At 46.5% G+C, this 11885-nt stretch overlaps 1 protein-coding gene across 1 annotated transcript; it reads left to right on the forward strand.

The window, feature by feature from the left end:
- The first annotated feature begins 811 nt into the window (after positions 1-811).
- On the forward strand, positions 812-11532 carry MRPS34 (mitochondrial ribosomal protein S34). Its single transcript, XM_082259954.1, has 4 exons — positions 812-1012; positions 4705-4908; positions 8134-8176; positions 11007-11532. Exons 1-4 carry the CDS (start codon positions 899-901, stop codon positions 11297-11299), a joined length of 654 nt encoding a protein of 217 aa, XP_082116080.1. The 5' UTR covers positions 812-898; the 3' UTR covers positions 11300-11532.
- The last annotated feature ends 353 nt before the right edge of the window (positions 11533-11885 follow it).

The raw sequence follows: 11885 nt of genomic DNA on the forward strand, positions 1-11885 counted from the left end.
GGCTGACCATGTGATCATTCAGAAATAGGGAATGTAACAATCTACGGGGGCGTTGATTAAATCATATCATATATACAGAAGTTAGACAAAGCCCCTAATATACCGCAATGACATGAGATCAATCCTTATAGATCTAACTAGCACCAGTCATGCAGGATTGGACAGATTCTATGCATTGATCAGTCATCAGCCAGCCTAATATTGAATTACATTGTAGATAGAGTACACAGTATAACACTAAATACAAACATAGACAAAGTTTTAGGTTCAGTAGACGTGCTGATGGAAACAATGTGTATTCAGTATAGATTTGCTCAGAATTTAGCTAATCAGCTGGCAATAATCACATTCCATACATGACTTGTCAAAGAAGACAAAGGCAGCAAACTAAACAACAACACAATACCCCTCACACAGGGACAAACCAGTACCATGAACACCCATCCCCCTGCACCAACATCTCATGATCCATACAAGACACCCAGGCTCTGCACACCAGCTGGACACTCAGGGCTTCAACAAAATGGCGCCGGCGCCGCTGACATCTATTCCTACGTCCAGGTGGCGTCCACTGACTGCATTTAGTCAGTGGCAGCCATATTTCTTATGGGCACACTTTACACTTTACGAAGTGAACTTTCAAGATTTTGATGTGATAATTGTAATAAGCTTTAATTCTTATACAACATATAGTAAAAGGTCTAAATATGGTCCTTTGTGGTCTTAGAAAACTATAGGCGGGCGATTCAATGATCTGGCAGCTGCAATGTTGAATGGACATCGGATCACGAGACACTGTTGACAGCTCGGTGACGTCAGCAAAACGCGACATACTTGTGTATACCGGGGTCACCCTCACGTGTGTGGATTATCGGTGTGAGGGGCATTGATCGGGATCATGGGGAAGGGGCAGAGAGTGAGAAAAATTGCCGAGATGGCCCGAAAAATCCGGGAGTACCGGGCACTGAAGAATCGGCCGACAGAGTCCCAGCGATATGCTATGGACTATCAGGTGACTACCAGCCCATCCCCTATACAGGGCTGTATGAGGGTCCTGTCACCCCTCTGTCCTCCCCTATACAGGGCTGTATGAGGGTCCTGTCACCCCTCTGTCCTCCCCTATACAGGGCTGTATGAGGGTCCTGTCACCCCTCTGTCCTCCCCTATACAGGGCTGTATGAGGGTCCTGTCACCCCTATACAGGGCTGTATGATGTTCCTGTCACCCCTCTGTCCTCCCCTATACAGGGCTGTATGAGGGTCCTGTCACCCCTCTGTCCTCCGCTATACAGGGCTGTATGAGGGTCCTGTCACCCCTATACAGGGCTGTATGAGGGTCCTGTCACCCCTCTGTCCTCCCCTATACAGGGCTGGATGATGGTCCTGTCACCCCTCTGTCCTCCCCTATACAGGGCTGTATGATGGTCCTGTCACCCCTCTGTCCTCCCCTATACAGGGCTGTATGAGGGTCCTGTCACCCCTCTGTCCCCCCCTATACAGGGCTGTATGAGGGTCCTGTCACCCCTCTGTCCCCCCCTATACAGGGCTGTATGATGGTCCTGTCACCCCTCTGTCCTCCCCTATACAGGGCTGTATGATGGTTCTGTCACCCCTCTGTCCTCCCCTATACAGGGCTGTATGATGGTCCTGTCACCCCTCTGTCCTCGCCTATACAGGGCTGTATGATGGTTCTGTCACCCCTCTGTCCTCGCCTATACAGGGCTGTATGATGGTTCTGTCACCCCTCTGTCCTCCCCTATACAGGGCTGTATGAGGGTCCTGTCACCCCTATACAGGGCTGTATGTGGGTTCTGTCACCCCTCTGTCCTCCCCTATACAGGGCTGTATGATGGTCCTGTCACCCCTCTGTCCTCCCCTATACAGGGCTGTATGATGGTCCTGTCACCCCTCTGTCCTCTCCTATACAGGGCTGTATGATGGTCCTGTCACCCCTCTGTCCTCCCCTATACAGGGCTGTATCATGGTTCTGTCACCCCTCTGTCCTCCCCTATACAGGGCTGTATGAGGGTCCTGTCACCCCTATACAGGGCTGTATGTGGGTTCTGTCACCACTCTGTCCTCCCCTATAGAGGGCTGTACGATGGTTCTGTCACCCCTTTGTCCTACCCTATACAGGGCTGTATGATTGTTCTCTCACCCCTCTGTCCTCTCCTATACAGGGCTGTATGAGAGTTGTGTCACCCCTCTGTCCTCCCCTATAGAGGGCTGTATGATGGTCCTGTCACCCCTTTGTCCTCCCCTATACAAGGCTGTATGATGGTCCTGTCACCCCTTTGTCCTCCCCTATAGGTGGCTGTGTGATGGTTCTGTCACCCCTCTGTCCTCCCCTATACAGGGCTGTATTATGGTCCTGTCACCCCTCTGTCCTCCCCTATAGATGGCTGTACGATGGTTCTGTCACCCCTCTGTCCTCCCCTATAGAGGGCTTGTACAATGGTTCTGTCACCCCTCTGTCCTCTCCTATACAGGGCTGTATGATGGTCCTGTCACCCCTATACAGGGCTGTATGATGGTCCTGTCGCCCCTTTGTCCTCCCCTATAGAGGGCTGTATGATGGTTCTGTTGCCCCTTTGGCCTCCCCTATAGAGGGCTGTATGATGGTTCTGTCACCCCTCTGTCCTCTCCTATACAGGGCTGTACGATGGTTCTGTCGCCCATTTGTCCTCCCCTATAGAGGGCTGTACGATGGTTCTGTCACCCCTTTGTCCTCCCCTATAGAGGGCTGTACAATGGTTCTGTCACCCCTTTGTCCTCCCGTATACAGGGCTGTACAATGGTTCTGTCACCCCTCTGTCCTCCCCTATACAGGGCTGTATGATGGTCCTGTCACCCCTCTGTCCTCCCCTATACAGGGCTGTATGATGGTCCTGTCACCCCTCTGTCCTCTCCTATACAGGGCTGTATGATGGTCCTGTCACCCCTCTGTCCTCCCCTATACAGGGCTGTATGATGGTTCTGTCACCCCTCTGTCCTCCCCTATACAGGGCTGTATGAGGGTCCTGTCACCCCTATACAGGGCTGTATGTGGGTTCTGTCACCACTCTGTCCTCCCCTATAGAGGGCTGTACGATGGTTCTGTCACCCCTTTGTCCTACCCTATACAGGGCTGTATGATTGTTCTCTCACCCCTCTGTCCTCTCCTATACAGGGCTGTATGAGAGTTGTGTCACCCCTCTGTCCTCCCCTATAGAGGGCTGTATGATGGTCCTGTCACCCCTTTGTCCTCCCCTATACAAGGCTGTATGATGGTCCTGTCACCCCTTTGTCCTCCCCTATAGGTGGCTGTGTGATGGTTCTGTCACCCCTCTGTCCTCCCCTATACAGGGCTGTATTATGGTCCTGTCACCCCTCTGTCCTCCCCTATAGATGGCTGTACGATGGTTCTGTCACCCCTCTGTCCTCCCCTATAGAGGGCTTGTACAATGGTTCTGTCACCCCTCTGTCCTCTCCTATACAGGGCTGTATGATGGTCCTGTCACCCCTATACAGGGCTGTATGATGGTCCTGTCGCCCCTTTGTCCTCCCCTATAGAGGGCTGTATGATGGTTCTGTTGCCCCTTTGGCCTCCCCTATAGAGGGCTGTATGATGGTTCTGTCACCCCTCTGTCCTCTCCTATACAGGGCTGTACGATGGTTCTGTCGCCCATTTGTCCTCCCCTATAGAGGGCTGTACGATGGTTCTGTCACCCCTTTGTCCTCCCCTATAGAGGGCTGTACAATGGTTCTGTCACCCCTTTGTCCTCCCGTATACAGGGCTGTACAATGGTTCTGTCACCCCTCTGTCCTCCCCTATAGAGGGCTGTATGATGGTCCTGTCACCCCTATGCCCTCCCCTATACAGGGCTGTACGATGGTCCTGTTGCCCCTCTGTCCTCCCCTATTGAGGGCTGTACAATGGTTCTGTCACCCCTATGGACTCCCCTATACAGGGCTGTATGATGGTCCTGTTGCCCCTCTGTCCTCTCTTATACAGGGCTGTATGATGGTCCTGTCACTCTTCTGTCCTCCCCTATACAGGTCTGTATGATGGTCCTGTCACCCCTCTCCTCCCCTATACAGGGGGCTGTATGATGGTCCTGTCACTCCTCTGTCCTCCCCTATACAGGGCTGTACGATGGTCCTGTCACCCCTCTTTCCTCCCCTATAGAGGGCTGTATGATGGTTCTCTTGCCCCTCTGTCCTCCCCTATAGAGGGCTGTATGACGGCCCTGTCGCTCCTCTGTCCTCACCTATACAGAGCTGTAGGATGGTTCTGTCTCCCCTCTGTCCTCCCCTATTTTTGGCTGTATGTAGGTACTGTTCTCCCTCTGTCCTCTCCCTGGCCATAACAGTGTGGCGTCACTCTCTCCCTGGCATAGAAGAATTTACAGAGTTTTAACCAGCAAGAGTATGACAAAGTAGAAGCAAATGAGTATTTTTTTGTGGTTTTTTTTTTTTTTTTTTTTTTTTTTTTTTTTTTTTTTACCTCCCTCACTGTCTACACTTTTGTCAACAACAAGGTCACTGATGCTACATAGGCATAATGAGAAGCACTACTCCAAACAGGACGCAAGGCTGCTCTCCATCACAGAGTTGCTTTTGCAAATCTATGTCACTGTAAGAAATCTGTATATAAGGAAGGTTGCATCCTCCCTCCACAAGTGTATTATAAGGAAATATCCATCTATTGTCTCCTTTTCTCTAGAATTTGACCCGACCTTTTACGGGTAAGCGGATGCCCGTCCTTGCTTGGGAGGATATCAAGAATGAGAAGCGACTGTTCTCTCTGCTTGCTGGTCTGAGATCGTTTGGGATTGGAAGGATGGTGACTAAGAAGTCGTGGCTGGATGAATTCGAAGAGCCTTGCTACTGGATTATTACTAAGGTCAAAGTGGATTACACCGCTGAGGTGAGGGGGATTTAAGAAGATCACAATGGTCATCCTGCAGAAATGTCAGGGTAGTGAATGGTGCTGGCAGAGCGGTATATAGAACTGGTATACACATGGCCACATTTTGGGCTTAGACTCTAAAGCACAGGTGTCAAACACAAGGCCCGCGGGCCGAATCAGGCCCTCAAGACCATTTCATGTGGCCCTTGCACCTCTCCTGCAGCTGTAGGAGAGCTCCAGCCCCCTTCTGGTCCTCCTCCAGACCCTGTACTTTTTGCTTTTCAGCAATGCCTACAGCTTCTTCTTAACAGCAGCACAAGATAAGGGGGTGCACAGTGATGTAAGGGAGGGTGGGGGACTCAATTTCTGATGGTGGGGAGGCTCTTGACATCTTATGTAAGAGTAGGGGATGCTCTGGACATCTAGCCTTACCGGCCCTTTTGAGGACAATAATAATGCTGATGCGGCCCGCAATTAAATTGAGGTTGACACCCCTGCTCTAAAGGATACTGCACATAATAGCGGGGTAGACAGGACAGCCCACTTGCTTACCTACCTGTTACTTCTTCATTTTGGGTCCTTTTTTTCTGGCTAGAGGCCAACATAGGATCCTATGTAATATGGTGCTGCATGAATGCTATGGGGATCTGCAAAAACGCTCCCTGTGCATAGGAGGCCTTGGGATATTCTACAATGCATGCACTGCTACGCATCATCAGGGATCTTCCTCTGTCTGCAAACCAAAATGAAATCTCCAGCACTAAGGTGTGGCGCTGCTCAACTATTGGGGGACTGACCTTATTCCCAATCTCCTGGATCAATCCCTTCCACTTCCACTGTCCAGTGTGTACTGCATGATCTGCTGCTCTCCCCAGACTGGGGTTGTACAAACATGCAATATATTTATTTAAAAAAAAAAAAAGAGAGCGGGCGCACCGGCCTCATGCATTATCTTTCATTGTGGTTTATTAGGAGGAAATAGGTTATCATACAATCCAATGGATTGTACAAGCCAATGGATAGGACATGCTTTTCATAAATAACTGCATGAAACACCGCCAGAACCGATACACATGCTTCTTCTATGCTGGGAAGTTACCACATGGGTCTGCAAGTCTCACATGTTTTGAATCAGCTCTGATGAAAAGGGACCTCCTCAAAACGCGTCAGTGCTTGCAGACATGTTTTGTAGCAATTCTGGAATCGCAGGCAGAAAAGCGCAATTCTGCTCGCAATCCCAATATGCTCAGGTGTGAACAGGGTCTTTAAAGTATGCTTTCTTTGATATACAGTGGGTACGGAAAGTATTCAGACCCCCTTAAATTTTTCACTCTTTGTTATATTGCAGCCATTTCCCCCGATAGCTCAGTTTGGCCGGACGGCCAGCTCTAGGAAGGGTTCTGGTCGTCCCAAACGTCTTCCATTTGAGGATTATGGAGGCCACTGTGCTCTTAGGAACCTTAAGTGCAGCAGAAATCTTTTTGTAACCTTGGCCAGATCTGTGCCTTGCCACAATTCTGTCTCTGAGCTCTTCAGGCAGTTCCTTTGACCTCATGATTCTCATTTGCTCTGACATGCATTGTGATCTGGAAGGTCTTATATAGACAGGTGTGTGGCTTTCCTAATCAAGTCCAATCAGTATAATCAAACACAGCTGGACTCAAATGAAGGTGTAGAACCATCTCAAGGATGATCAGAAGAAATGGAAAGCAGTTAAATATATGAGTGTCTCAGCAAAGGGTCTGAATACTTAAGACCATGTGATATTTCAGTTTTTCTTTTTTAATAAATCTGCAACAATGTCAACAATTCTGTGTTTTTCTGTCAGTATGGGGTGCTATGTGTACATTCATGAGGAAGAAGAATGAACTTAAATGATTTTAGCAAATGGCTGCAATATAACAAAGAGTGAAAAATTTAAGGGGGTCTGAATACTTTCCATACCCACTGTACTTCATTGTGTAAAGTAGGGCTGCATGATATTGGGGGAAAAAAGTACATTGCGATATTTGGTTTTCAACTATATATATCGCAATATTTCTCTGGGTGGAATGCAGAAGACACTGACAGTGTGGATTAGGCAGAGTCGGGACTCACAGTGGTGATAGGAGGTAGAAGAAGTTAGAACACAGCCCGACATGAGTGGAGCAGCCACAGCTCCTCACTGTTGTCCTGTCTGGAGCTCCGGATCAGATGGTGACCCGTCAGGCACAGGGTCCCGCCCACTGGCGGGTGGAAGGGTCGGTACAAGGCCACCTTGTCCACCCGGGGGGTTTTGATCAGCTCTGCGAACTCCATAGCGGACACCGGAGGATCCCCGTCACCGTCCTCTCATCACCGGTACTACACCTGACACAGCGCTCCTCCCCCCTCACCGGAAACGAGTTTCCCCTTGCTTTCGGCTGTGATCCCAGCTCTGTCTCCAGCCGACCATTACTCCGCCCATTGTCTCTCCATTGACTCTATTTACAACACATTACAGCCTGATCCCGCCCCAGTGCACGCCCCCGATGCAGCCAGGAGAGACAATGGGCGGAGCAGGGCGGAGTAATGGTCGGCTGGAGACTAGAGGCAGAGCTGGGAGGGCTGGATTGCATCAGGCTGGAGGGGCGGAGTTCCGATCACAGCCGAAAGCAAGGGGAAACTCGTTTGTGTCGGCTGCCTGCACAATATCGTGTCTTCAGCGATATGAATATCGCCCACGCCCGCAGAACGATAGTCGATATCACATCGATTATCGTTCAGCCCTAGTGTAAAGACATCTGCAGGATTCTAGAATGCCACTGAAGACCTCCGTAGGCATCTCAGGTGATCAAAGGAGAATGGGTAAAGTTGAAAGGTTATGTATGCTGACTTGCTTGGATATATGAAAGGAACTAGGTTGTGTTAACAGTGTGCTTATTTATTATTCTTAAAGTATAACTTTTTGTTTCAAATAGAGTAGAGAGAAGGATTAGAACCCCTGTCAGTTTTTTATTTCTCTCAATCTTCCAATAGGGGACACTAGTTCTGGTGACCCCCAATTCCCTTAATTTGCAGGGATTTCTTCTCATTTCCTGTTTTGTTTATGGGACAGGAAGTGAAGGTAAATCTGCCCAATGAGAAACAGATTGCAAAAAAAAAAAAAAAAGCTGACAGGGGTTTATAGTCCTTTCTTATTCTGTCCATAAAAAACAAAAGCCGTTGCCTTTTTAGTTCCACTTTAATTTACATGTAAGTTTAACTTGTGTTTTTGTTTTACAGAACATGGACCACGGGCAAGCTTGGGGTTATTTAACATATCGAGGTAGGTCCTGGTAAATTAAACATCATTACAAAAAAAAGAGACAAGACCAAAAAATACTAGAGGAATTGTAATAGACACCGCTGCTAGTGTTTCAGTGCAAATACATGATTACAAAGGAAAGTTGCCTAATAAAATTTGTGTTAAAAATTCCTGGAGGATTCATTGTCAGCAGCCCTAAAATCATGCTTTCTATAGAGGGAAGGTTTGGAAGTTTGCCTGAAAGGAAGAGCATACAATTACAATATCATCAAAAAGTTAATTTATTTCAGTAATTCAATTCAAAAGGTGAAGCTCATATATTTTATATAGATGCGTTACACGGAGTGATATATTTCAAGAATTTTCTTTCTTTTCATTTTGAGGGTTATGGCTTACAGCTTTTGAAAGCCCAAAATTCTGTATCTCAGAAAATTTAGAATATTATATAAGACCAATAAAAAAAAAAAAAAAAAATAAATAGTTTTTTTAAATACAGAAATGTTGGCTTACTAAAAAGTATGACCATGTACAGCATAGAATGCACTCAATACTTGGTCGGGGCTCCTTTTGCATGAATTACTGCATCAATGCGGTGTAGCATGAAGGCGATCAGCCTGGGGCACTGCTGTGGTTTTATGGAAGCCCAGGTTGCTTTGATAGAGGCCTTCAGCTCATCTGCATTGTTGGGTCTGGTGTCTCTCATCTTCCTCTTGACAATACTCCACAGATTCTCTATGGGATTTAAGTTAGGCGAGTTGATACCATGATCATTAAAGTGGAGTTCCACTCTGAAAATAGTTTTTTCCCTGTCCGCTTGCTTTTAATTACCTGTAAAACAATTGGATAATGAATTTTTTTTGAACGTCATCGCTCCCAGGAGTCAATGCGCCTGCACCGGCCCCGCTCGTCAGTTCCAGTGCAGGTGCGTCATTCCCTGCTAAACAGCTTCTGGGCATGCCCAGAAGCTGTGCAGGTATGACGTGACTGCGCCGGAACTGACGAGCGGGGCCGGTGCAGGGCATTCTGAGACCGAAGAGGACGCCCTGGCTTCAGCTGCCCACACCTGAGATGGCAGCGCTGGACAAGAAATGTTCAAGGTAAGTATTTCTTCTAAAAGGTAAGTGAACCTGGGACAGTTCAGAGTCTATCATTGCTGAAATGCACTAGCCCTGACTGTCCCGGGGTATTTTTATCTAAAAAAAATTTTCAGGCTGGAACTCCGCTTTAAACCAGGGTTTGGTACTTTTGGCAGTGTGCTCAGGTGCCAAGTCCTGCTGAAAAATGAAATCAGCATCCCCATAAAGTTAGTCAGCAGAGGGAAGCATGAAGTGCTCTAGAATTTCCTGGTAGAGGGCTGCACTGACTTTGGACTTGATAAAACACAGTGGACCAACACCAGCAGATGACATGGCTCCCCAAATCATCACTGACTGTGAAAACTTCACACTGGACCTCATGCAACTTGGATTCTGTGCCTCTCCACTCTTCTTCCAAACTTTGGGACCTTGATTTCCAAATGAAATGCAAAATTTTCTACAGTCAGTGATGATTTGGGGAGCCATTTCATCACTGACTGTGGAACATTTTGCATGTTGAGGGCATGCAGCCTGGTATGGTTCAAAATGGAAGGAAGGGGGCACTCATTATCCCCTCCCTTTTCTGACCTGCCGGGCTGCATGCTCAGATAAGGGTCTGGTATATGGATTTTGATTTTGGGGGGGACCCCTCGCCATCTTATTTTTTTTTTAAATTTTGGTGTGGGGAATGTCTCCAAATTTATACCAGACCCAAAGGGGGGATACACCTTTTTTTTCACAATTTCTTTTTTTTTTGTTTTCCATTTTTACATTCAGCTGTCAGTGGGGAACACCGCTCACAGCTGATGACTCATTGGTTGTTAAGGACGTGGCCCGCTCCTTAGCAACCAGCTAAATGCAAAACACATCAAAAATCACATCACAAACACAATACTTACATCTCTGGTGTGATTCCATTGAAGTCTATTTCACGCAAAATACCGGGAAAGAAAAAGCCCACGACCCTGTCCAAAAACACACCAGCTGCAAAACCCATAGATGTGAACGTGTACCATAGGAAACCATATTAAATGAACTGCAGTGCGTTTCTGCAAACTGCAAAACACACTAAAAATGCATAGGTGTGAACCTAGGGTAAAGGAATCTGGGGGATGCATTTGGTTGTATAATTCTGTTTTCATAGAGCCTGTTTTCAGATGACTTTATTGAGAAAAATACCTTTTTCTGTGAAGTCTCTATAATTTATTACGCCTATTTTATTTTAATTTGTTGTAGGGTTTGCAGTGAATAGTTTTGTTAAAAGTGTAGAAAATACTTTCTCTTTACCTGGGTGTAATAGATGTGTCATCGTTGGAAGTAGAAGAGATTTGTCCGGGAAGCAAAAAAAAAAAAAATATTCCCTTCTATCCGGGGTATTTAAATTTCGGAGAGACTCTGGAAAGCATTTATGTGTGTATTTTGGGGGTTTATTGAAATTACTATCCTATGTATCAAGTATGTGTTTTATTTTATCTAAAGGTCAAGTTCTACTTTGAACTATTTGAACTAAGGTGTTTAAGAAAGAGGGATATGATTAACAGTTTGTGCACACCTGCCCATCACACTTTCATGGGCCTATGTTGGACATTCCATTTTAGAAGACCCCCCCAGTATAAACAGTAGCCTTCACTAAAAACACTAACTCCAGCTTTTGGAGTGGAGTCTTTATGGCTTTGACTATACTGTATATATCTCATCCAGGATCATATGTAGAGCCTATTTAAAGCCGTGTGACCTTGTGATCCTATAATTGGTTATCTTCTTTATTCACCCAGGTAAAACAGTGTCTGAAGAGCAGGAGATCACCAAAGTCATGTACCATGATTGGCGTCTTATACCACGGCATGAAGAAGAGAACTTCAAGAAATTTATCCCAGTGCCGGAGCCAGAACCCATCCGCTATGCGCTGTACCCACCACTCCTGAGGGCTATTATTCTGGCCCAGTTGCAGAAAGAAGGAAAGCCTTTAACAGAACCAATGCTGGACATTGGGAGATTACGTGACTCTAATCAGGAGCTCAAAAATGAGCTTAAAGTGAGAAGAGCCAAAATGGGGACACCTGTGTGATAAGGGCATGGACCTTTGCTACTTCCTAGAAATGCAGATTCCAGTTTGTTGTCAGCGCAGCGTGATCTGCAAGCCAGCGTGTCAACGAAGTGCCATGGTGTATGTGTGTGTGGTATCCCCGCGCAGCAAAAAAACTCAATAAATTTAGAGCTGCAAACACCCCTCTCTGTCTCATACCAAAACCAACATGATTAACATCACTCTATATGGAGAAATGCACTGTTAAGTGGTTTTGATTTTATGAGTTGTGTAATTCTTATTGGGGTTATGGGCTCGGCTCTTTTTGAGGGTTGTTTTCAGTTAATAGAACTTGCTGAGAGAATTCTGCACAACACTTTCCATCGCTGAAAATCTTAATTTTTACCTAATGACACCATGTGTATCTGTGTATGTTTTCCCTTTTATTTTGTTTACTAAGCTATAATAAAACTTTATATAAAATCACACCATTATATGCTGCTTATTTACAGTCTAGCTATCTGAATCTCATCTGTCTGAATCTCGTCTATCTATCGAGAATGAATCACAGGGAGCATAGTAGTGATAAAGCTGGCAGCAGGCCCTCTATGACAGTGTCCAAACTACG

Source organism: Pelophylax lessonae (genome assembly GCF_965119305.1).
Source record: "Pelophylax lessonae genome assembly, chromosome: 6".
Taxonomy (NCBI): domain Eukaryota; kingdom Metazoa; phylum Chordata; class Amphibia; order Anura; family Ranidae; genus Pelophylax; species Pelophylax lessonae.